General features: G+C 46.5%; 3 protein-coding genes across 8 annotated transcripts in view; 2 read left to right on the forward strand and 1 right to left on the reverse strand.

The window, feature by feature from the left end:
• FAM228B (family with sequence similarity 228 member B) overlaps positions 1 to 12715 on the forward strand; it is a 36425-nt gene extending 23710 nt beyond the window's left edge. The window contains exon 10 of the mRNA XM_088026337.1: positions 12596 to 12715. Coding sequence (XP_087882463.1) covers positions 12596 to 12610 — 15 coding nt within the window. The 3' untranslated portion in view covers positions 12611 to 12715. The remainder of the gene's footprint in view (positions 1 to 12595) is intronic.
• On the forward strand, positions 1020 to 17338 carry FAM228A (family with sequence similarity 228 member A). The gene is given in 8 exon segments (XM_088026336.1): positions 1020 to 1112; positions 3228 to 3296; positions 4694 to 4879; positions 6858 to 6945; positions 8251 to 8300; positions 8303 to 8333; positions 8458 to 8614; positions 16153 to 17338. Coding segments are annotated over 8 exon segments (1257 nt in total). The 3' UTR covers positions 16736 to 17338.
• Positions 17339 to 20558: 3220 nt separating this feature from the next.
• Positions 20559 to 25469, reverse strand: part of ITSN2 (intersectin 2) — a 139894-nt gene continuing 134983 nt past the window's right edge. For all 6 annotated transcript variants that reach the window (XM_088026335.1, XM_088026332.1, XM_088026331.1 and 3 more), the window contains 4 exons: positions 24685 to 24767; positions 22487 to 22570; positions 21878 to 22051; positions 20559 to 21438 (listed from right to left, as the gene is read on the reverse strand). In XM_088026335.1, the coding sequence (XP_087882461.1) occupies positions 21281 to 21438; positions 21878 to 22051; positions 22487 to 22570; positions 24685 to 24767 (499 nt within the window). In that variant the 3' untranslated portion in view covers positions 20559 to 21280. The remainder of the gene's footprint in view (positions 21439 to 21877; positions 22052 to 22486; positions 22571 to 24684; positions 24768 to 25469) is intronic.

Below are 25469 nucleotides of genomic sequence, written 5' to 3' on the forward strand. Positions count from 1 at the left end.
TCCTGAGTCAAGGTAGGTGTGTCCCCTTTGGTCAGGTACCCTTAACATCCACTGCTCATGTTCTCCCCTCCCACCTTCTGATTTTATTTATTAGAGAGCATGAGCAGGGCGGAGAGTGAGAAGCGGGCTCCCACTGAGCAGGGAGCCCCAGGTGGGGCTTGATCCTAGGACCCTGGGATCATGACCTGAGCTGAAGGCTGACCCTTAACCGACTGAGCTACTCAGGCTCCCCTTCCCATGTTTTTCTAACAGTCTTTGGAAAATTTAAGAATTCATTTTGAGTATGATTACCCACTTGCTGATTTTGATTCTGCGTGTCACCCTCTGGCTCGTGTTGAGTCTGACCCCTAGTCAGGGGAAGACACAGTAAGACCTAGAAGGAGAGCAGGATTTTGTTTTCCTTAGACAAAGGGGATGCTAAAAATCACCCCTCTCCTAATCATAGCCCTAGATAATACAGGTAAACTGTACGTTCTCTGTAGTTTTAATTTACAAGATGTCAGTTTATTTGAAACAAAACATAGGGTGGTGTTGGATTAGGCAGTTGAAGGCCCCTCGTGTGCGGGCCGTCTCCGCCCTGACCTCCCCCACCCTTGACGTCCCTTGCTGGGACAGGAGCTTCCAGGGAAGCGGGGCTCAGGTTTCAGCCCAGTGCTATTGTTCGGTTTTGAAAGGACGCTCCCTTTTCCCTCCCTGCAATCCTGGGTCACCAGTCACCCGCTGGCGGTGGGTTGGCGGGTTGGCCGGCTGGGTAGGGGGTGCCAGGCGCTCCCCCAAGGCGGGAAGTCTGCGGGGGGGTGAGGGGGAGCAGGGATGGGAGTGGCAGTCAGGGACCCTGGCCGACCCCGCAGCCACACGTGGGGGAGGCATAACCACCCCTTTGGGAACTGAAGCTCCAGGGCGCCAAGGATTTCTGTTTGTTTTACTCAAGGACGACATGGCAGAGCGGAGATTCAAACTGCGTTCTGCGTTACGAAGTCTCTTGGATTTACTCTCTCCCCTCAGGGATCCTGTTACCTATGGCTTCCAAGAAAGCGCTCGCCTATGGCGAACATTTCAGGCCGGAAAGATTAAAAGAATGGCCAGAGCCAGAGTCAGTTGCTTTCATGGAGGTAAAGGAACCTCCTTTACGGAGGAGGAACGTTTTGGGACGTTAGTCATTTGGGCGATGGGACATAAATCCCCTGAGAACTATTTTGTCTCAGTCACGGTTGTAGTCCCTAGAACTAGAACAGCGCCTGGCAGAGAAAAAAATTCCGTGGATGGGAATGAATGATCCACGATCAAAGGTGGCCAAGAGTGTGGTCGGACTGCACTCCCCAGTGAATTCTGATACTGAAGGGTCTGGTAAAGCAATGATTTCCTCATAAAGTTTCATTATTTTATATGATCCTATAATTTGTGTCACTTTAAAGAAAAGCTCTTGGATATTTCCTTTCTTTTGCCGTGGTAGCAGTTAAGAGTGGTGAGACCTTTAGTATTGGTGCATGTGCACACAGAAAATGGGGGGTTTTAAAAGTGTTGCCAGAAATCTTCCTCTATTTTATGGCGAAATCACGAAGAAGGAGCTATTGAAGGCAAAAACTTTATTTCCATCAAAAAGGTGGTTCAAAAAGGGTTCAAAAGTCGGACACGTGATCAATAGTACTTATAACATTTTCTAACATTAATAGGATGGCTAAAAAAATGTGGTTTTCCAAGATGTTTGTTAAAGTAGATGTTTCTACTTCTCCAAATAAATAGACGGATTTATTTTGAGTTTATAGCATCGGGGAAAACATTTAATTATTTTATATGATTTTTCAATTGCTGTCTTTTTTTTTAAAGATTTTATTTTATTTGAGAGAGAGAGAGAGAGAGAAAGCACATGAAGGGGGGGGGAGGGTCAGAGGGAGGAAGCAGAATCCCTGCCGAACAGGGAGCCCGATGCTGGACTCGATCCAGGGACTCGATCCAGGGACTCGATCCAGGGACTCGTTCCAGGGACTCCAGGATCATGACCTGAGCCAAAGGCAGTTGCTTAACCAACTGAGCCATCTAGGCGCCCCAATTGCTGTCTTAGTAAGTCTAAGAAGGCTTTAAAGCAAGATTCTGCTTATATTATCAAGAGAGTTTTATTTTGAAGACCCGAATAGCTGTTTGAATATTACTTTAGATCCCATTTGTTGCTGTTAAATGTATGGATAAAGCTACAACTCTCCTTTTTGAGATCTCTCTTATTCACAGATGTGTTATTTGATTTGGGGTTTAGTTTGTTTTAATGCATTCACTGTGGCAGAATCAGAGATTGAATAATACAGTTTTAAGAACCTGGATCTTTTTACACAGTTCTTTTGGGTAATAGCATTTCTCTTCCAGATACTGGATTTTTATTGTTTTCCCACTTGTTCCTACTTAGTCCTATAAGCATAAAAGCTGGAGGATCAGTTCATAGTGATCCAAATGAAAAGCCCTAAGGTGAGGTTTTAAGTGCATCAGCTTTATTCAAACTCATAATGGAAACAGCAAGTCTCTAGATGAAAGACAATCTTGGTCCTTGGCCAGGAGCTGCCACTAACTGGCTCCTTTTTACTTAAAAAGAGGTTTTGGGGGGGCCTGGGTGGCTCAGTTGTTAAACATCTGCCTTCGGCTCAGGTCATGGTTCCAGGGTCCTGGAATCGAGCCCCGCATCGGGCTCCCTGCTCGGCGGGAAGCCTGCTTCTCCCTCTCCCACTCCCCCTGCTTGTGTTCCCTCTCTCGCTGTGTCTCTCTCTGTCAAATAAATAAATAAATCTTAAAAAAAAAAAAAAGGTTTTGACTTATAAAGAGACCTAGCAGAAGCCGGGAACTTCAGGGGCCCTTTAAAACATATCTAGTGAATGCCTGAAAAGAGGATTCATTTTAGAGGATCCCTTTAATTAGTAAGCTTTCTTAGTACTTCAAAAATGTGACTTAATGGTATGATGTATAAAGGATTTGTTTCAGAATAATCTGGGTGGGAGGGCTGGGGAGAGTGAGTAGGGATTTAGATGAACTACGATTGACTCTCTCAGTTGATAATTATTGAACCTGGGTGATGGGTTCACAAGAGAATCATGTTTGAAAATTTCCTTAATAAAAAGTTACAAAATATTCTTTGCAGTAACAGGCAGTGGATATACAGTAAAACTATTGGTAAAATACAATAAGTTTTGTCACTCTGGTTGGTTTCTTCAGGATTTACATCCTAATCAATTCTGTAATTTTAGGCATTAGCTAGAGAAGACATTGATGAAGCTGTACATGTAATAGTATTTAGAGAAAATTACGTTGCGAAAGTAAGAGTTGGCTACAGACTGTGGGTTCTAGGTAAGCAAGAGTGGTGCATGGCCAAGAGGGTGTTACTACGTCACAGAGATTCATTTTGCTGGGAGAAGGAGCCTCCTCTGATTCCTTTATTTATACAACATAGATCTGAGATTGCACCACCTCCTTGCAGGATCACTAAGAGGTCAGGGTTCCTAGATCTGCCCGTAAGGGATCCAAGAGATTGTTCTAACTGCTTCCCCTCTTTGTTCTGGTACTGAATAGAAATTCTTTCTGATTCAAACTTACCTCTTTCTCATATGGTCCCACATCACAATGGGGTTATGTAAAACCACCAGAAATAGTATTTAAGGGTAATGACCAATTAGTACTGAGAGTTACTATGAAATAAATAAACTTAAAGGAGATTTTTCCCCCTTTTCTTTCTTTTTTCTTTTGAGAGAGTACAAGGGGGGAGGGGCAAAAGGAAAGGGAGATAATTTTTTTTTTAAGATTGATTTATTTTTGAGAGTGTGAGTGGGAGGGGGAAGGGCAGAGGGAGAGAATTTCAAGCAGACTCCCCACTGAGCTTGGAGCCCGATGTGGGGCTGGACCTCAGGACCCTGAGATCATGACCTGAGCTGAAATCAAGAGTTGAACACTTAACCGACTAAGCCACTTAGGCACCCCAATAAACTTAAAGGAGTTTAATTTTAAAGGTTGATTGATTGATTTCAGAGAGTGAATGGCGGGGAGGGGCCGTGGGAGAGAATCTTCAAGCAGACTCCCCATGGAGACCAACAAGGGGCTCCATCTCAGGACCCATGAGATCAGGATCTGAGCTGAAACCCAGAGTCAGATGCAGAACACACCCAGGTGCCCCAAAGGAGTTTTAATTTTAATGAGAGAGATTGAAATTTGGTGTTAAAATGGTACTTTAATGTTTGTATTGTAATTTATAATTTATAAAGGAAGTTCACATATACTCTCATTTGAGCATCGAAAGAGAAGATTGGCCGCCTATAGATTCAGAGAGAGGTGCTGGAGCAAGTCTAGTGTACTCTACCAATTTTGTCACAGGCTTTACTGAGGATGAAGCCTGGGGACATGCCATGGGTAACAGGAAAGCTTTGAAATCTTTAAAAAGAAGCAAGAGTTTCATGAGTTAGGAATGGTTTGGCTGTGATTTAACCTGAAGGCAGGTTAAATCACTTCTGGTTTAGAAGTTTTCCTGGCTTCCTCCTGCTCTATGCTCTCAGGTTCTCTTCCTGAACTTTATTATGTTCTTCAGTTATCTCATGCTAGGACCTTGCAACCCAAATATGTTGAGAGCTTAGGAGTGGGAGCAAGTGTTTCCCCCCTTGTTCAAATGACGGTAAGTAAAAAACTTCTTAATAATTTGTTTTCCTTGTTTGTATCATTTCATTAGAGATTAGATACATATTTTCAGCATCTGGATATTTTTAAGGAAAGAAGAAAAGAGATGTTACATAAAAAAGGGATTGAAAATGTTGCAGAGCCTCTTCAGCAGAGAATTACAAAGTAATTTCATACAGAGGGTCAGAAAAAATGAAACGAGAATTTTGAATATTTTTTACAGCACACCAATAAAAGGGTACTGTGAGGTTTTTTCAAATTTTATTATTTATTTATAGATTTTATTTATTTGATAAAGACAGGGAACAGAGGGAGAGGGAGAGGGAGAAGCAGGCTCCCCACTGAGCAGGGAGCCTGATGTGGGGCTGGATCCCAGGACCCTGAGATCATGACCTGAGCTGAAGGCAGATGCCTAACGACTGAGCCACCCAGGCGCCCTCCTCATCACTCTCATATCTGTAAGCACATTTGGTTACTTACAGCTTCAGGTGTTAGATCTATGCTCAAGGCAGGAAGAAGGGATAAGGAATGGTGCCAGGGTACCCTTTTCTTATACCTGATCCTTTGATATGGAAGCAGAATCCCCAGAAGCTCCTAGCAGATTTCCCCTTAGGTCCCATTGTCCATAACTGGGTCATATCACAAATGCTAGCTAGAAGCAGGGCGAGGAAAGAGAGTGTGTGGCTTTCCAATCTCTCGAGTAGGAAGAGGGCAAGGGAGAAGGGGGTTCCATGGCTGTTGAGTTAACCAACCACTAGGCATAGGGACCACTGGTTTCCACATACTGTTCTTCAGTTTGGCTTTACAAAACAATAAAATTTTGACTGCTGCTTTTGAAGATTTATTTCTGTTTTAACTTTGAGATCAGGACCCTCTTTTGGAATTTAGGTCTGTCTAGATTTCCAGGTATTGACTAGAGCTCTAGAGTAGTTTGCCTGGAATGTCAGAGTATTTATTTGCTGAGCAAAATTTCTGTATATAAACATTAAATACTTCATCTTAAGCATTCTAAGAGGCAGAGCTCAGTGTCGAAACCAAAGTGCACAGTCTTACAATTGTGCCCAGAAATGTGATTGCACAAGTATAGGATGGGGAAGCCATGAAGCCATGCCTTAGAAAAGGCATATGTTGGGGCGCCTGGGTGGCTCAGTCGGTTAAGCGTCTGCCTTCTGCTCAGGTCATGATCTCAGGGACCTGGGATTGAGTCCCTCATTGGGCTCCCTGCTCAGTGGGGAGTAGGCTTCTCCCTCTGTCTTTGCCTCCTCCCCCCACTCATGCTGTGTCTCTGTCTCTCTCAAATAAATAAATTAAATCTTAAAGGCATTTGTGTTGAGGTGTGAGTTAGTTTTTTTTTTTTTTAAGACTATTTGAGAGAGAGAGAGAGAACATGCAAGAGAGCAGGAGAGAGAGCACAAGTAGGGATTGGGAGGGGCACAGAGAGTGGGAGAAGCAGGCTCAATCCTAGGGCCCAGGATCATGACCTGAGCCAAAGGCAGACGTTCAACCGACTGAGCTCCCCAGGCACCCATAAGTGTGAGTGGTTTTAAATGACAGTAAAATCAGTGTGGGTCGACTGTGGGAGCTGACTTCTAAGAAAACATCTGAGCTCTTAGGCTGTATGAAGGGAGGTGGGACTTGGAGTGAAGCATCCAAGTCCCCCTGTTGCTGTCTGTCACTCCTCATGCGCACTGTAGAGGGGACCCTCACCAGTCGCAGAACTTTGAGAAGAGGGTGAAGGCTTGACAACACTTAGTGGGAGGAAAAGTGGGAAGAAATATGGGGTTTTTAGCCCATGGAGGAGAGGACAGGAGAGGGAATGAAAACTTTAAATATTTAAAAGGCTGGCATGTGAGTGATGGGTAGATAAATTTTGTGTTGCTTTGGGGTAGAGAGCTAGTATCTCCCCCGTCCAGTGACAAGGCAGTCTAAGGAAAAACTGTTGCTTAGAATGACCAAAGTACCTGCCTGGTGGAGCAGAAAGTTCTCAGACTAAGGCTGGTTGATTACTTCAGACTAAAGCTTGATGATTACTTGTCCCAGAAGGTGGTGGGCTCTCACTGCAGTCTAAATTACTTCTGACGTTCCTTGAATAAATAAATAACCCTTTGAATCTATGATTTTATATAAAAGCAGAATAAAGCATTTGGCTTTTTTTGAATCTCAAAACACCTCCGTATGCAGTGATTTGCTCTTAGGTGTATTTTTTTTTCCTAAAGGAAATTGTATTTGGAGACCTTTCTGATCCTGAAGTATGCAATCCTTTTTATATGGCAAAAATAGACCCAAATTATGGAAAGTTAAGTAAGATTCATTCATTCATTCATTTATTCATTCTTGGAGGCTCTGGGGTTGTGGGAAAACCTAGTCATTTTAGAAGTCTTGTAATTACTCTGTATTCATTAAAAAATCTACAGAAGGATTTCCTCTGAGTTTTAGAACAGGAACCTACAGTAATTTCACCGACTAGGGAATTTACATGTGTGTGTTCCTTCACTCCCATTCTGCAAACTGGAAGCCCAGGAGGGAGAGGAAGTGCAGTGCGGTGTGACAGGTGTCACAGTGCGGGGGGCACTGGCCCAGGAGGCAGAACTCCTTTCTGTGGAGAGTGGAAGGAGGGTTGCTGGAAAGGCTGCCCAGAGAACCAGTAGTTGGGCTGATAATGAGTCTTCACATTTCAAACTCACCGATATAGGAGTTAAAATTTTGAGATGTAGGTTCCAGCGTTTTACTCCTGTGTAGCAAAAGTAGCCACCTGGTATTAGAGGTCATTTAAAAAATATGTGTGGCTCTGAAGAGGGAAGTGGTGTTTTGTGTTTTTGTTTTGCTTCTCCCAGAAAACCAAGGCAGATCACTGTTATGAAGATAAGAAGGTTCTTTTGGCTCTGGGAAACTTGCTAGTATGGTGATGGTCAGTCATTTTGCTGCCTTGCTTATTCAGTAACTATTTACCCCATACATACTTTGGGGACCAGCATCGGGCTCGGTGTGTGGAGGAAAGTGAAGAAGGGGAAAATGGCCCCTAGTCTAAAGCCTCTAATCAGGAATGGGGAGGAGAAGGCCACCTTTCTCTGCATCCTCTGTAGCCCAGCCTCTTGACACTCCCCACACTGAGGTTCCCTGCCCTTCTGTTCTCACAGATCCTTAAAGACCGCTTGTCAGGTCTCCCAGGAGGTCTTTTCCTGCCAGGCCGCCTAGGAGCGCTGCCTTGTGCTCCTAAAGCATCCTGAGCTGATACCTCTCATGGCTAGATTGTCACTGTGTATGACTTTCTGTTCCAGACTGAGAGATCCTTGAGGACAGGAACTCATTGGGATGTGGCACAAAGTGGTGTCAGCAAATATTTATTGGCCGATGCAGTAGAACTCTTGACAGAGTATGTTGCTTCTATCTGGGTGGCCCTCCCTCCAGTCAGCCACTCCTGGCTCAGCAGAATGTCCTGTCATAAGACAGATGACATTTACCCTTTCCCCGCTCTGTGGATTGACATTACTCATGGGTCCTTTTTCTTTGATGTACAATAAGGTCATATTTGAATGCTTCAACAGATTTAGAGAGCTTAATACAAACTGTACTAGGATCCTCAAAGTTATTTTTCTTGTACGTTATGGCCCCCTCATTTTGTGATTCCTCTGTTTAGAAGACAGCAAGAGATGCATGAAGAGAGAAGAGAGCTGTTATTCAGTATGAGACAGGTGCTTTGTGACCGCCGGGCTTTGTTTTTAGAGACTTCTAATTGTCTGGTGATTTCCTACCCCAAGAGTGACTAGAGTTGACTTTAAGAGTGTTGATTTAGTTCTTTTTTTAATCTTCCTGTAGGAAAAGGATACACCTTAAAAGAATTTAAAGACCTAGAGAAGGCTGGGCTTTATGCCAAATTGCCCCAATTCACTTTTACTCTACATAGTGTTATTCCAAAAGAGCGGCATAAAGCCTCTGCGAGATCTGTGATAAGCAGAACTCATAGTAAATGCAGGTAAGGATGTACTGACTAATGGATCTTTTTACTCTCTCTATAGTTTTTCCTTTTACAGAATGTCATATGGTTAGAATCACACAGTATATATATAGCCTTTTCCAGATTTTACCTTCATCCTTAATGGATGTTTTCACAGGATTAAGAATGTTAGGTTGACAGTTATTTTCCTTTAGTAGATATCTGCTGTTATTTTTTTTTATTCTACCCAGAAGATGGTTTTAATCAACATATAGGAACTTGATAAGAAAATCCATTCACACCTGTAGGATAGAACCCCATTTAAAAATTTTTTTTCTTTAAAAGATTTTATTATTTGAGAGAGAGAGAGCACACAAGCAGGGGGGAAGGGCAGAGGGAGAGGGAGAAGCAGACTCCCCGCGGAGCAGGGCGCCCGATGCGGGACTCAATCCCAGGACGCTGGGATCATGACCTGAGCCGAAGGCAGTCACTTAACTGACTGAGCTAGCACCCCACTTTTAAAAGCTGGTCCCGGGGCGCCTGAGTGGCTCAGTCAGTTAACTGTCTGCCTTTGGCTCATGTCATGATTCCAGAGACTGGGGATCGAGCCCCGCGTCGGGCTCGCTGCTCAGCAGAGGGCCTGCTTCTCCCTCTGCCCCTCATCCTGCTCTCGTGCTCTCTCCCACTCTCTCTCTCTCAAATAAATAAATAAAATCTTAAAAAAAAAAAAGATGGTCCCGGTGCATTAACCAAATTTTCCAGTAGGTGTTACTAATAGCAGATTGATCTATCTATCGTCTTCCTATGATAACCACTTCAAAGACTTTTTCCCACAGGATTTTTATTTTTTAATAAGTATTTTAATCACCCAGTGCTCATTTTGACAAGTGTACCCCTTAATCCCCGTCACCTATTTAGCCCATCCTCTAACCCACCTCCCCTCTGGTTACTGTCAGTTTGTTCCCCATAGTTAAGAGTCTGTTTCTTGGGTTTGGGTTGTCTCTCTCTCTCTCTCTTTCTTTTTTCCCCCATTGCTCATTTGCTTCCTTTTTTTTTTTTTTTTTAAGATTTTATTTATTTATTTGACAGAGAAAGACACAGCAAGAGAGGGAACACAAGCAGGGGGAGTGGGAGAGGGAGAAGCAGGCTTCCCGCAGAGCAGGGAGCCTGATGCGGGGCTCGATCCCAGGACCCTGGGATCATGACCTGAGCCGAAGGCAGACGCTTAACGACTGAGCCACGCAGGCGCCCCACTCATTTGCTTCTTAAATTCCACATATGAATGAAATTGTATGGTATTTGTCTTTCTCTGACCTATTTCACTTAGCATTATATTCTCTTGCTCCATCCATGTTATTGCAAATGGCAAGATTTCATTCTTTTTTTATGGCTGAATAATAATTCCATTACACACACACACACACACACACACACACACACACACACTCTCTCTCTCTCTCTCTCTCTCCCTCCCACACACACCCCCTCCCCACATCTTCTTTATCCATTCATCTATCAATGGACACTTGAGCTGCTTTCATATCTTGGTTATAGTAATTAATGCTGCTATAAATCTGTAAATATAGGTCCCAGGACCAATGTATCCCTTTGAATTAATGTTTTTCTATTCTTTGGGTAAATACCCACTAGTGCAATTGCTGGATCATAAGGTAGTTCTATTTTTAACTTTTTGAGGACCCTCCATACCGTTTTCCAGAGTGGCTGCACCAGTTTGCATTCCCACCAACAGTGTAAGAGGGTTTCCCTTTCTCTGCATCCTTGCCAACACTTGTTTCCTGTGTTGTTATAATTTTAGCCATTCTGACAGTTGTGAGGTGACATCTCATTGTAGTTTTGATTTGCATTTCCCTGATGATAAGTGATGATGAACATCTTTCACATGTCTGTTAGTTCATCTGTATGTCAGGAATAAATCCCACTTGATTGTGGTGAATAATTTTTTTTAATGTATTGTTGGATTTGGTTTGCTAATATTTTGTTGAGGATTTTTGCCTCTATGTTCATCAGAGATATTGGCCTATAGTTCTCTTTTTTTGTGGTGCCTTTATCTGGTTTTGGTATCAGGGTATTGTTGGCTTCATAGAATGCATTTGGAAGTTCCTTATGTATTTTTCAGGATAGTTTGTTTCCTCCCCATGTTTTAAGTATATGGTGTCGTATTTTATACACCCTTTTATTTTGTGAGTTCCTTGACTGATTTTTTATGGAAATATTCATTTTTACTGCTTTTGTGTTTCCTGCCTTCACACTGTCATTTTTGGTCTTTCCACTCAAGAGTCCCATTTAGTATTTCTTGCTGGGTTGGTTTAGTGGCCATGAACTCTTTTGGTTTTTGTTTGGGAAAAAAAAAATTTTTTTTTAATTTTTAAGTAAACTCCATGTCCAGCATGGAGCCCAACAAGGGGCTTGAACTCAGGACCCTGAGATCAAGACCTGAGTTGATGGGGCGCCTGGGTAGCTCAGTCAGTTAAGTGTCTAACCTTCGGCTCAGGTCATGATCCTGGAGTTCCTGGGATTGAGCCCCGCATTGGGCTCCCTGCTCAGTGGGGAGTCTGCTTTTCCCTCTGCCCCTCACCCCACTCATGCTCTCTCTCTCTCTCAAATAAATAAATAAAAATCTTAAAAAAAAAAAAAAAGACGTGAGCTGAGATCAAGAGTCAAACACTTAACCAACTGCACCACCCAGGCACCCCTGTTTGGGTAACTCTTTTCTCTCCTCCTAGCCTTGCTGGATAGAATATTCTTGGTTGCAGTTTTTTCCCATTCATCACTTTAAATATATCATGCTACTCTTTCTTGTTTGGAAGGTTTCTGCTGAAAAATTCACTGATAGCCTTATGGGGTTTCCTTTGTATGTAACTGTCTCCTTTTGTATTTCTGCTTTTAATATTTTTTCTTTATTACTGTATTTTGCCATTTTAATTACGATATGTCTTGGGGTGGATCTGCTTTTGTTGATTTTTGTTGGGGGTTCTCTGTGCCTCCTGGTTATGGATATCTGTTTCCTTCCCTAGATTAGGGAAGTTTTCAGCTATTATTTCTTCAAATAAATTTCATGCCCTTTTTTCTTTTCTTCTTGTGGGAGTCCTGTACTACAAATGTTACTATGTTTGATGGAATCACTGAGTTCCCTAAGTCTCTTCTTGTTTTGCCTAATTCTTTTTTCTCTCTTTTGTTCAGCTTGATTATTTTCCATTACTCTGTCTTCTAGGTCATTAATTCATTCCTCTGCTTTTCTTTCCTGCTGTTCTTTCCATCAAGTGTGTGTTTCATTGTGTTTATTGAGCGCTTTATCTCTGCAATGTTATTCCTTATCCCTGTGTTAATGGTCTCACAGATATCTCCATTGTTTTCTCAAGTCCAGAGTGTATCCTAATGATCATTGCTTTAAATTCTCCATCAGCCATGTTACTTATCTCATTTGTTTAGATCTCTGGTTGTGGTCTTGTCCTTTTCTTTCATTTGGGACAAATTCCTCTGTCTTCTTATTTTGTCTAAGACTCTATGCTTGTTTCTGTGTGTTAGGAAAGTCAACTACATACCCTGTTCTTGAAGGTAATGGTCTTATGAAGAAGAGGTCTATAGTGCCCTGCTTTGTAGTGTCTCCTGTTCCCCAGGGCCTGGCACTTCTGGAAGTGTCTCCAGTGTGTGGTGTGTGTACTCTGCTCTTTTGTCCTGACTACTTTATCCTTCAGGCCAGTCATCTCCAGAGGCTCTCTTTGCCTGTTGTGGGCATGTTTGGTCCCTGGTCTGAATGTGGTATATTTTAGCTAGGTGGTCTCTGGTCTGCTTGTTAAATGGGACCTGCCACCACTGCCCTGGAATTGAGTCTCTGCAAAGCTCCCAGGTCGGGAGATGTGGTGTGGGTAGAAGTATGTGCCCGTCTTGTGGGGGAGATGGCCTGCTGCACTGGGACTAAGGGAGGCATGACTTCAGAAAGGGCAGTTCCACTGGAGCATGGGGTGGGGCAGAGGGTCACTGCTGCACTGGTTCCCACAGGTGGCTCTGTGCTGATTCCAAGGGGTACAGGAGGGAAATGGTGCCTGCCGGTTCCTTGGTTCCTCGGTTCCTTGAGGCATCTCTCTGTGAATGCTGCCCCTCTGGGACACGCTCTGAGATGAACAGGTAATCTCCCCACTGTGTGCCCCAGGTGCTCTTCAGATCACTGTTTCCATACTATATATCTGCAGGCTGTTTCCCCTAACTTCTCTCCAAGAGCACCCCCAATGTCCTCCAAGCTCTCCCAGAGCCAAGTATGCTGACTTTTAGAACTCCAGGCTTCAAGTCCCACTGCTTGCAAGAACTCATGAAATTCAGCCCCTCTTGTTTTCCAAGCCAATTACTATAGGGATTTGTTTCCCCCTGTTAGTCTGGCTCTCATCCTTCTCCACCACCATAGCTCCCTTCCCACCAGCCACGATCTGTTTCTTTCCCAGACAGTGTCTCTGCACTTCCTACCTTCTTTGATGTGGCTTCTTCTCTACCTTCAGTTGTGGAAGTTGTTCTGTCAGTCTTCAGGTTGATTTTTGGGGTATTTAGGATGATTTGATAGTTATCTAGTTGTATTTGTGGGACAAGGTGAGCCTAGAGTCTTCCTCCACCACCACCTTCCCTTTCCTCCTATCCCACTGTCTTCTGCTCTTTCAGTTGAGAACTCAGCTGCTGGTCTCACTGTTGATCCTTTGACGAAATTGTCTTTTTCTCTGGGGGCTTTAAACATTTTCTTGTTGTCTGATTCATTCTGTAGTTTTATATGATGTTTCTAAATGTGAATTTCTTTTTATTCATCCTACTTGGAATTCATAGGTTTTCTTGTACCTGTAAATAGATGTCTTTAATCAAGTCTGGGTAGTTCTCATTTTCTCTTTATTACCTCTGCCATATTCTCTCTCTCCTCTCTTTCTGGTACTCCAGTTAAACATATTTTAGATTTTCTCACTATGTCACTGTATCCTCACTGTTTCTTACCATTTTTTGTGTATTTTCCATCTTTTTTTGTTACTGTATACTTGATTCTAGATATTTTACTAATTATCTCTTCAGTTGTGTCTAATAATCTCTTGTTAAACCCATCAGTGTGTTATTTTCAGGTGTTTTATTTTTATAGCTCTAGCATTTTATTTGATTCTTTTTCAGATAGATTTGGGGAAGGCTGTCTGGACTCAGGGCCTGGAGGGTCTCCATCCCGCACGGGGACCCTATCTCAATGCACTTGCCTACCACTGGGAGGAAGATGTTGAGAACAAGGTTAATTATCTACCTGCCAAGATAACAACCAGGCCTGGGAGAAAAAATCCACCAAAGATATGCTGGGATCATGCAGGAATCAGTCCATACCTTGCTACCCGAGGTTGGCAAATTCCCTCAGCAGAGAAAATAGCCAGGGATGGCCAGCTCATTCTGAAAGAGCTCTCTTCTCTCTGAAATTGTCCAATGACTTTAAAATTTGGAATTTTTTTTCTAGGGGTGGTGGTAAATATCTGCTTTTCTAGTTGTTGCAGCAGGAGTGTTGGCCTCTGCAAACTTGTAAGTTCTACACAAAAAAATAGAAGTCCTGTCATGCTCTCTTGATATTTCCTTTTTGTCTCTCACCCTGAGTTTTGCTGGATTGAACAGTGCTGCTTTCTGTTTCCCCTTCTGATTTGGAAATTTTATGTTTTATTTCTGCTTCCTTGGCTTCTTTATAAATTTTAACAGTTTTAATTTAAACATTAATAATTATACAACTCCCTATCCCCCCAGTGAGACAAAGCCTTTATTTCCTCATTCCCCCACTTTCTTGCTCCTCAGCTCCTTTAGTCTGGTGTCCTCTAGTGAATTCTCCACGTTGCAGCTAGAGAAATCTCTCTGAAGTGATCAACCCTCTCCAACTGAAAGCCCTTCAGTATTTTCCCATAGCCCTTCCAATAACGTCCAGGTTCTTAACATAGCACATTAGGTGCTGTCTGGACCCTGCCACCCTTTCTGTCTTCATCTACAGAATCCTTTTCCCTTAAAGAAAAGATACATGAATAAACTACAAAAATATCTGGGTCAAGTCAGCACCGTTATAACTACCTGAACTGCCACATTGGTTCCTGCCTTTGCCCCTTCTTTTCATTGCTGGCCATCCCAATCCAGGCAAGAGAGTGAAGTGTCATGTGGGGATGTGCCACCACACCCTCCATCTGCCTTTTCTTACCCCAGCAAGCCCACTGAGGGAAGGGACTGTGTTGTCTTTATCGTGGTGTTCCCAGCACTTAGCTGGAATGCAGTAGAGGATGAGTAAATGCTTTTGGAAGGAAGGAAGGAAGGAAGGGAGGGAGGGAGGGAGGAAGGGAGGGAGGGAGGGAGGGAGGAAGGGAGGGAGGGAGGAAGGAAGGAGGGAAGGAAGGAAATGGAGGAAGGAAGGAAGGAAGGAAGGATATGGAGGAATGGAGGAGAAGGCTTATATGTCTAGATAGGCCTGGGCTTCCCAGGGCAGGAATGGGGGCAGCCCTGGGGAGATCCTCTGGGAGGACACACCCAGAGGTGCCTCCACATGGCTGCTCAGTAAGGTAAGAAAAGGACTTAAAGACAAGATGGCTATGTTAGTCAGAGACAGTTTAATTACAAAAAGCAGAATCCTTCTTAAGTTAAAAAAAAAAAAAGGGGGGAGTGGGAGGAGCCTTGGTAGGTTAGAGAGCAATGGTCTGTTACAAAGCTACGGTCAGTGTCTCAGCCCATTTGGCTGCTATAACAGAATACCAGAGATTGGGGGCCTTATAAACAACAGAAATTTATTTCTCACAGTTGTGGAGGCTGGGAAGTCCAAGATCAAGGTGCTGGCAGATTCGGTATCTGGTGGGGACCCCCTTCCTGGTTGTTAGATAGCACCTTCTTGCTGTGTTCTCACATGGTAGGGGGGCAAGGGAGCTTTCTAGGGCCTCTTTTATAGGGGCACTCATTCATGAGGGCTCTGTTCTCGTGACCTAATCAGCCCCCAAAGGTCCCATGTCCTAATCCTATCACATTGGGGGTTAGGTTTCAACATATGAATTTTGGGGGGACACATTCAGACTATAGCAGTCATGAGGACAGCCAGGCTACGTAAGGACTGAGAGCCATGTCCTTTCCTCTTTGGGACTTTGTGGCTTTCATCAGAGCTTCTTTGTGAACCTGCTTCCTTTCTCTGCACACTGACTTTCTCTGCTTTCTTGTGCGTGTGCTGGAAAATGGATGCCTTGCGCCTGCCTGAGTTTCTGGTTTGAGCTCTCCGGGACTGCCTGAAAGCCGTCCTGTGCCACATATAACTGTAGGGACGGAAGCCCTAGACCGGCTACCTCAGCCACATGCAGACAAGGGTCACACGACTGTCTGATGGTTGTGTCAGCAGAGGTGTGCGTGGGGCAGACTGATTGGTGGGCAGCCACCAAGTGATGTCCACTCAGTCCTTCCTTTTCAAGAAGGGAGTACTGAGTTTGCAAAATTAATTTTCAGACAATTATTGAACAATACAATTCTGTATGGAGTTGAGATACCTTTTTTTCTGTTTTTTTTTTGTTTGTTTGTTTGTTTGTTTGTTTTGTTTTTTGCAGTTCTGAAAAACTTACCTATTCAGGAAAGAAATGTCTACCCGATAAAGAGAACAAGACTACTGACCTGAGTCAGATTGTTTTTGAAAGGATGTTTCATTCCTCGAAGCTCAGCCAGGAGAATAAAAGGGACGAGAAGAATTGTGTGGTGAGTGGACAAGATCTGGGGGGAGCGGGGCTGGGATGGCGTACGCTTGCAGCAGGCACAAGAGAGCAGACGTTGGTTGTGGAATCTGAGCCACTGACAGATCCCTCCTTCTCACATGGGTTCCCCAGGGCAGAGAAGGCAGGAGCCAAGGAAAGGAGTGAAAAAGAGGAGGAAGATGAGGCTTTATTTAATGTACAAGAAATGATGGGTTTGCGTCTGGGCTTGGTGCTGCTGCATAGATGGGACAGCTTTTGGCAGGGAGCCTGGGGTCTGGAAACTCAGAAAAGGAGCCATGTTGGGGAATCCTGGACCCTGCTTTTGGGGGACAGATTGTGCCCTTATAAGAGGAGAGAAACCCTGGCCATGGAGTTCTGCCCTCTAAAATTTTCTCATTTTTTTCTGGAATTTTTGCTCATCTGCCATTTTTCTACCATTTAGACATCCAACCCAGACCAGAAAAATTTGTTCTCCTTAGTGTAGTCACAATAGGTGGGAATCCTCTGAAATGAAATTTATACTAAAAATTAGGCCACATGATGGTTTAGATACATGAAAGTTATGTTATATGTAAGCATTTTCCACGCACAGGTTTCTTACCGTGAGCTCACAATCTGATCGGCACATCTTCCCTTCCATCCTCTCCCACATCCTGTATCCTAAGGCCTGAGGGTGAGGATGCTTCCAGAGAAGGCTCCAGGGGCCTGGGAACTCTAAGGGGTTCATGACTGACTGGAGTGCAGTGGATCTTTGTGTTCACCAAATGCCCCACTCTTGCCTCCAGCACAAGGCGAGAGTCCCTCCGGAGGACGAGGGACTAGTTCTCTGTAGCACGAAATTCTTGTTAGATATTTTGTGACCCAGGTCCTACCCAAGCCCATTGTTTTCCCTGGTCTCTCAGAGAGAAACGGATTTTCCTTATATGGTTAAGTTTCCATACCACTCTCCTCAGCAATTAAAAACAAATTTTTTTTTGAAAGATTTTATTTATTAGAGAGAGAGAGAGGAGAGAGCGCACAAGCAGGGGGAGTGGGAGAGGGAGAAGCAGGCTTCCCGCTGAGCAGGGAGCCCGATGCGGGGCTCGACCCCAGGACCCCGGGATCATGACCCAAGCGGAAGGCAGACGCTTAACCAACTGAGCCGCCCAGGCGCCCCCTTCAGCAATTTCTTCCGGGAATAATTCTGAGAGCCAAGTCCCTTAGTCGGTTCTGAACGGGACAGTGGTCAGCTCTGCCCTCCTGGCAGGGGAGCCTGACTGCTGTTGCCACAAGAGGCAAAAAATGGAGTGTGTTTTACACACCACAGAAATTTATTTCTTGCTCAGGTGCCAGAACAGGGCGGGTTGGCGGGCTGTCCCTCTTCCATGCAGTCTCTGGGACTCTGGCTGAGGGGACCTTTGTCATCTTCACTGCCCAGATTCCAAGGTTGCTCTGGGGCACTCATTCCTGTCCACCTGAAAGGGGAAGAGGCCATGGAGGAGTGCTGCCCGGGGAGGGTGGGCGGGCCAGGTCGCGCATGTGCCAACCGGCGAGGACAGTCACATGGCTGTCCCTAACCTTGGCGGGTAGTGTGCTGGGAAAAGCAGCCCCTTGCTGCTCTGAGCACAGCGGCAGAGAGAGCAAGTGTTTTGTGGACAGCTGGTCATCTCTGTCCCACCACAGAAAGGTTGGTACCGTGTGGAGTCCAAAGACATAGGACTTGAGCATTGCAGAAGCCAGAGAGCAGGGGAGAGGCGAGGAGAGGGCTGCCTGGAAGGTCTCAGCTCAGGCAGGAGGGTCGAGTGTTGGGGGGGATCCTCCGAGGCCTTCCTCCCTTCCCCCGTCAGCCCCTCTCCCTCCACTCAGCGCTTCCCTCTGTTCATAGGTTGGAGGAAGCAGACAGCACAGACCGCGGTCCTGGGCGGCTGGGGACGGCCCGTGGAGAGGGGAGTGACGAGGGCAGAGGCCCTGGGGCGGCACCGGCCTCCCTGTAGCTGCGGCGCGGGTGGGGCTGCCGGGAACCGTGCCGTCTGCAGGGAGGCCACTGGCAATAAAGCTTCGCTGAGCTTTGGTTTGTAGCGTCTGCGCCACAGTGAAAATGCTGCCGACAGGTTTTTCTGTCTCCAGATGTGTAAGATAGTGCAAGAAATAAGCACATTGTAATAGTTACTGTTTATGGAGCTCCTGTTGTGAACTAGGTGAGGTATTTTATATTCATGTAAAAGTCTTCACAGCAAGATAGTAGTATTATCTCCCGTTACATGAAGCTCAGAGGGGTTCAGTAACTTGTTCAAGGTCGGCGTGGCAGCGTTCTCGATTCCAAGTCCAGGCCCTCCGGTGCCGAAGTACTGGTCTGATCACCAGAGCACACTCCCTCCTCACCCCTGTAACGTGCGTCAAACTGCTCAGGATCTGGGTCCCTTTCAGAGGGTGGTTATCCTGCTGGTGTGCCACAGCATCCTGATCCTGAAGAGCTCGGGGGTGGGGTGGGCGTTGCTGGGCATCCCTCGGGTCTGCTCAGTCCTTCCCCGGGGGATGCAAGTAGCCTAAAGGCACACTCCGTTCCCTCACCCTTCAGAAAATCAAGCTCACGTTTCAGTCAGGAGAGAACTTGATTTTTTCAGGGGCAGGTCAAAGCAGGTGACTGGTGTTGCTGGGAGTACAGACATTGAATGTCCTCTGAAGTTTCAGAGAAGTTGTCTGACTCACATCCTCCAGGCTCCTCTGTCCTGAATCTGAAGAGAACCCGGACATATGTAGACATGGAGAAATGGCTCTAGCCACAGTTCATCCCAGTGAGAATTCAAGTCCTCACCATCTTGAAAAAGGATTATTCTGTAGCTCCGGTCACAAGTAACCCCAGGACTGGTTTTAAACCAGCACGACCCATCAGTGACAGTCTCAGGCTTTGGAAGTCCAGTCAGACGCAGACTTGGACATCGGCCCATACCTGCCTCCAAAACCAACACAAAACTTGCTTCAAGACCCTACGGGAGACCCTCTAGGAGATAAGTGAGGCTGTGCCTGACTGGCCAAACTTTTCCTTAATTAATATATCCAGTTGTTTTGGTTTCACATGTTGAGTGGCGTCTCTTCTGTTGACACTGGGCCATATTTCTTTTACATCTAAGTTTTAACAAGTCAGCGTCCAGGATTAATACCTGGAATTATGATTTTTTTTTTTACTTGAATATTCTGAATTCTGTTTTCCAGCCTTTCTTTGCCCAGTGATTATGTTTAGACAGAAATGGGGACTGGGGTGGAGGGACGTCTGAATGTTTCTTGTTCTTCCAGCTCCCTGAGAATCAGGGTACCTGCAGCCTGTGTGGTTCTTTTTTTTTTTTTTTTCCTAAAGATTTTATTTATTTACTTGAGAGAGAGAGAATGAGAGATAGAGAGCACGAGGGGGAAGAGGGTCAGAGGGAGAAGCAGACTCCCCGCTGAGCAAGGAGCCCGATGCGGGACTCGATCCCAGGACTCCAGGATCACGACCCGAGCCGAAGGCAGTCACTCAACCAACTGAGCCACCCAGGCGCCCCAGCCTGTGTGGTTCTTTCCAAAAGACCACTCTTTCCAGCTGTGCTCATTAACCCAGGGATTTAGTGGGTAAGAACTTATTTTTGTCAATGTTATGTTCAAAACAAATTGCATACTTCAAAATCCAGAGCCCAAACAAGCAGCTCGGACAGTGTAGATGTGGCTCTGACAGGACGGGGGAGGGGGAGAGAGAGGTGCTGCTGGAGCTGGAGGCCGAGGGCCTGCTGAGGATGTGTAATGTCTGTTCTAAGTTACCTCTCAGGTTCCTGCTCACCTGGCAAGCAGAAGGACTCAAAGGGTCTTGCTCCCACAGAGGTCAGCAGTCTCACCACCAAAGATAACCAAGCCCCAGAAACAGTAGGTAAATGTGCCAGAGGAGTCCTAGAGCAAGTGAGAGTCAAGACGAGGCTGCAGGGTCTCCTAGGCACTCCCCCTCCCCATGCCGCCCTCGCAGAAAGGAAATTTGGTTTCATTACCAGCAACCTCTGAACTTACCTTTTATTTTTATATTTTTTAAAGATTTTATTTATTTGAGAGAGAGAGAGCAAGCGAGAGAGCACAAGCAGGGGGAGCGGGAGAAGCAGGCTCCCCGCCGAGCAGGGAGCCCGATGCAGGGCTTGTTCCCAGGACCCCGGGATCATGACCTGAGCCGAAGGCAGACGCTTAACGACTGAGCCACGCAAGCATCCTGAACTTACCTTTTAAGAGCCTTTCAGGTGGAAATTAAATCAGTCAAACTTTGAAAGAAGTTACATTCATAAACTTATATTTTTATTCTTTCTGTACATATTGGCAATGATAAAGCTTAAAGATGCACGTCCTATGAAATAGGCAAAATGAGGAATTTACATAAATAATTTATACTTCAGAAAATTAAAGTTGAAAAATATTTCCATATCATTAGAGTTCACAGTATTTAAAGTAAATCAAGCTTTCCCCTTTACATTTCAAACTCTATTGTCTCAGCAGAGATGATAAAATCTAATCGGGAATAAAATGATCAAGTCTGTGTTTTCATTCAGTGCACAGAGTAGACAGACTTCAGCCTGAGGCTGTGCCCACACTCCCCGGTCCTCCACCTCCGGAGCGCCTGTGGCCCGACACAGGCCTCCGGCACGGGGTACTACAGCATCACCAGAACCACCCGCCCTGGGCGCATTCGACCATGGGGTAGCGTCTGGTGTTCTGATGCCTCATTTCCACTTAATACTTTTTATAGCCCTGAAAATGGAAACCCTGGCATCTAAAAACAGCCAAAGATGTTAACACTAATACAAGGCACTGTGCTATGGGTTTGGTTTATTTATAGGAAAGATCATGTTTGCATAGATTGCTAGCAATTTAGTGTGCAAGAAAATAGCCCCGGCGTGCGTGGCCCACGATGGATGAAGCCGGCGGTGCTCCTTCGGCCCAGGTGCAGCACCGTCCATCTGGCTCTAGCCCCAGCCTTTTGGGCAGATCCCTGAGGTTCCTACAGGAGAGTTTTTTGCTCAAAAAGCTGTAGGTCAAAGCGGACCCAGACCTCCCCCGTGGGGACCTCGTGCAGCAGGAGTCGGCGGGTTGTGGGGCCTTTGCTTTCCTGTTCTGTGCGAATTTTTGCCACTGGAACCTCAGTACGACCCAGGAAATCTGGTGAACAGACATGCGAGAGTCAAAGTTTCTTCTTTATAAAAGCCGTTAAAGAAAACTACCCCAGGAAGAGTGTCTGAAGACATTCTTAAAACTTTCAGATCCAGCTTAACGGCTGTTACTGTGACTGGATGCGTGCAGAATGAGGGGTGTGCAGGAGGGAAACTGCCTCATTGGGCTCCAGAGAATGGGTCAGCCACTCAGGAGGTGCTGGGAGGGACTGGGGTCCGTAATGGAAATACCCTGGAGGCCACCCTTTGCCCCTGAGAGGACACCCCCTCCCTAGCCTTGCTTCCCACGGGAGCTGCGGGTGCCCACAGGCCCGTGTCCTTTTCCTTAGGTGTCACGGGGTAAAAATAAAGCCAAGTGCCCTGGACCTAGACCCCAAATTCTAGAGTACTGGGGAAACTTCGGATTCCCTGGTCGAGTTATACTTTACCATCTGGTGAAAACTGGTCTCTGTCAAACATGGTGAGACACAGCACGTCTTGGTAGAGATCCTTAATAAAGAACTGGCAGTTAAAATTCCACTTGGGATTGAGCGTGTCCGGGAGGGTCCTGGTCGTATAGCTCTGGGAGCCCATGCTGATTTCACAGTATGGATTGCTCTTTCCTGAACAAAAACAAACCAAAGACGCATGTGGCATGTGTAGGTAAAATAAATGACACCAGCGCCTTCCTTGAGCAGAAACGGGATCCAAACCACAAGAGCAGGAGCCACTGTGTGGGGGCCCAGATGTGCCTGGTAGTCTCCGCGTCCCCGGTGCTGACAGCACCGTGAGCCTGGGAGCAACCGTGCGGGCTCCAGGGCCCCAACTGTTCCCCACGAGCCTGGGCAAGTGTCAGTGTGGCTTCGACTCTGACGCGCTGAGGAGGGAGGCACTGGAGCTTACTGGGAAAACACACTGATGATAACATTGGTCCAACAACCATTTTAGAGGCACTGGAAACACTGATTTTTTTAAGTGTCCTGTTATTCAACGTTCAGAAGAGTCATCAGCAAAGAACAGGGCAGTTACCACTTCTGTTGAATGAAAGAAGCATTTACCATTCGGTTTACAGGCTTTTAATTCTGTAGCTTCGATGACCTGCACCATCAGACGCCCAATGCCTGAAGTCTTTTGAGAGCGAGCTGCAAGAGAGGAAGACAAGCCCTGTTAAGTTCTTCCCTGAGCCTGCAGGTAGCGCACCGGACACTGAGCTGTAGATACAGTCTGTCTAACTGACCCTAACACTCACAGTGTCCCCTGCCACGGCACTGGGCCTGGCCGACCAGCATCTGGCTGCTCTGCCTTTGCCCAGGCTGTGTCACCTGCTGGGACACCTTGTCCACTATCTCTGCTTGTCTGCAGCCTACCCAGCCTTGGAGATGCACACCCAGCTTTACTCCCATCGCTGCCCTCCTCTGGGCATCCACCATCCCCGGCTCCGAGCGTCCCCGAGTCTCCTCTCCCAGCAGAGGCTGCTGCAGAGCTGGTGTTTATTCAGCCTTGCATTTACCCTCAGTCGCCTAGCAACTGGCAACAGTAACAAGACATTATATCCATTCGGCACTTAAAAGCAGCTAACATTTATTGAATACTTTGTGTTGGGCACCGTGCTAGACCTCTACAAAAGTCTTATTTAAACTGTACAGTTATGCTATAGGGTGGCTGTTGGGAACTGCCACCTCTGCACAGGGCAGAACTAAGTCTGAGAAAGAGCCGTCACTGGCAAGGTAAAAATTCACCATCCGGTGCCAACGTCTATGAGCCACCCACCATCATTCCAGTTACGTGTAAACACTTCAGCTTATAAAGCAGTTTCACTTAAGACCTTATTCTATTTGAGGGTGTACTCAAAATGAGTCTGTGAACTCAGATTATCTTGGCAAATAGAAAGTTAAGCAGGTTTTGCCCTCAAGGGTTTAAAAACAAAAAGGCTGCTTGGTGAGCTACTGATTTTTCAAACCTTAGGACATGTAAAACTTTCTCTATGAGACGTGGCCCCCCCCGCCTTGTTCTTGCCAACCCTTCCAGCGCGGCCCTTACACTCAGTTCCCCTCAAAGGCAGGGCTGGGCCATATTAATCTTTGAAGGCCCGGTTAGGACTAGCACAGGGCTTGGCACAGAGTAAGTAATAAATGTCTAAAGAATTGAACATCTAGAAAATGCATAACAATATGTGTAGATATTGATGTTAAGCAAAACGAATAGAAAAACTCTGATTTATGTCTTTTACCAATTTAAGAGATCGTTATATGCTTTACAAATCAGTCATTGATTTTTCAATAGCAAGCATCTGAAATACCATTAAAATAAGATTCAGTCAGCAAAAGCCAATTTACACATACCTTTCAAGAGTATATAACAAAATAAGGGAAACCTGAATAAAAAAAACAGAGTTGCAGCTACAGCAGCGGAACATAAGGGGGAGGACCGGACAGGGAAGGCCTGGGGGGGGTGTGTGATCCGAGGTGGTTTGCTCAATCAGGCAGTGGTGTGGGCGAGGCAGAGGGAGAGGGGAGAAGTGGGGCTGCGCCCTGAGTGTGGGGTAAGAATTTGTCCGGCAGAAGTCCAGGTGTGTCTGGGGTGTGGGCTCAGGGAAGCAGCCCAGCATGACTTCCATGAAATTGAGAGAGCTGAGGGACAGAGAGGCTTAGGCAAGGGCGGCGCTCCAGGTACAAGCGGAGGAGGGGCCTTGACTTCCTGCCATTGTGTGTGGGGGAGAGGGTTGCTCAGGGGGGAGAGCGAGTGGCGCCCTGGGTTTGGTCACTGGTGTCAAGTGAGGGAGCCAACTGCACAGGGTGGGGACAGCAAGTGCGGTGAAGCGCAGGCGAGGAGGAGGAAAACCTTGAGATTCAGGCCCCGGTGTCAAGGGAGGAGCAGGGGTGGACGTGGGGGAGGCCCGGGGAGCAGAGGAGGAGCAGAGCTGAAGGCAAACAGGCACAGAAGTGAAGCTGGGTGAAGTAAAATGGACCAAGCAGAAGTGGGCTTGCCACAGAGAGAAGGGAGGTCCCAGGGCTGGCACTGGATGCCCCCATCTGTGTAGTGGGTAGGGGTTCAGGGAGGCCCTGAGGGCAGCAGCAGCAGTGAGGGGGGTTCTGCTGTCTGATCCCCCCCCGCAAGTGTGGTCCTTCCGGCTGTCCCTGTTTAGCCCCCTCCCCGCAGGAGCGGCAGCTGGCGTCCTGAGGGGGGGGCCGCTCCCCCTCCCCCTCCCCGGGGTCCCCTGGCAGCTGCTTCCAACCCTCGGGGCACCACCCACTACCTTGATAAGCTTTCTCCCGTTTCTTCTTTTCCGTGTCGATGTACTGCTCGGACGCCGCCTTGATCTTCTGGACCCAGGCAGTCCTGGAGAAGAACACAGCCATGGGGCGGCTTCCCCACACAGCTCCCAGGCTCACCCGGGAGCTCCGGAGCTCTGCACTCAGCTCTTCACTCCTGTGCTAACCTTGGCTTCGACAAGCTTCCAATCACAGACCTGATATTCGTTCAACTGAAAGACTCGTTTGCTGTTTGAAGACCAAGCTGGGAATTTCTAGACAGTCACTGACTGCTCATGGAACGCCAGGCACTGGCAAGGTGCTGGCGCCTGGGGGAGACGATGCAGTGCGCCGCGGCAGTAGCAATTCAGCACCACAGAGGGACACTCGACCTGAAACTGGGCCCAGCAGCAGGTGCACAGAGGGGGAGGCACGCCCCCAGCCTGCCATCACAGGTGCCCAGCTGCGCTGCTGCACATGAGGAGGGCGGATGCGCTGGCTGGAGCACAGGTCTTGGGGGTGGAGGGATGGCGCTGGGGCCGAGACACACACACACACACACACAGACACACAGACACACACACAGACACACAGACACACACACACACAGACACAGACACACACACAGACACAGACACACACAAAGACACAGACACACACAGACACAGACACACAGACACAGACACACACACACAGACACACACACAGACACACACACACACACACACACAGACAGCCTCAGCGACCGGGTGGAGGAGCCCGGACTGCCGCATGGGGGATTTTGTAGGAA

Source organism: Eumetopias jubatus, unplaced genomic scaffold (assembly GCF_037043125.1).
Source record: "Eumetopias jubatus isolate StellerSeaLion01/CBP00866 unplaced genomic scaffold, mEumJub1_p1.0 scaffold_9, whole genome shotgun sequence".
NCBI classification, from domain to species: Eukaryota; Metazoa; Chordata; class Mammalia; order Carnivora; family Otariidae; genus Eumetopias; species Eumetopias jubatus.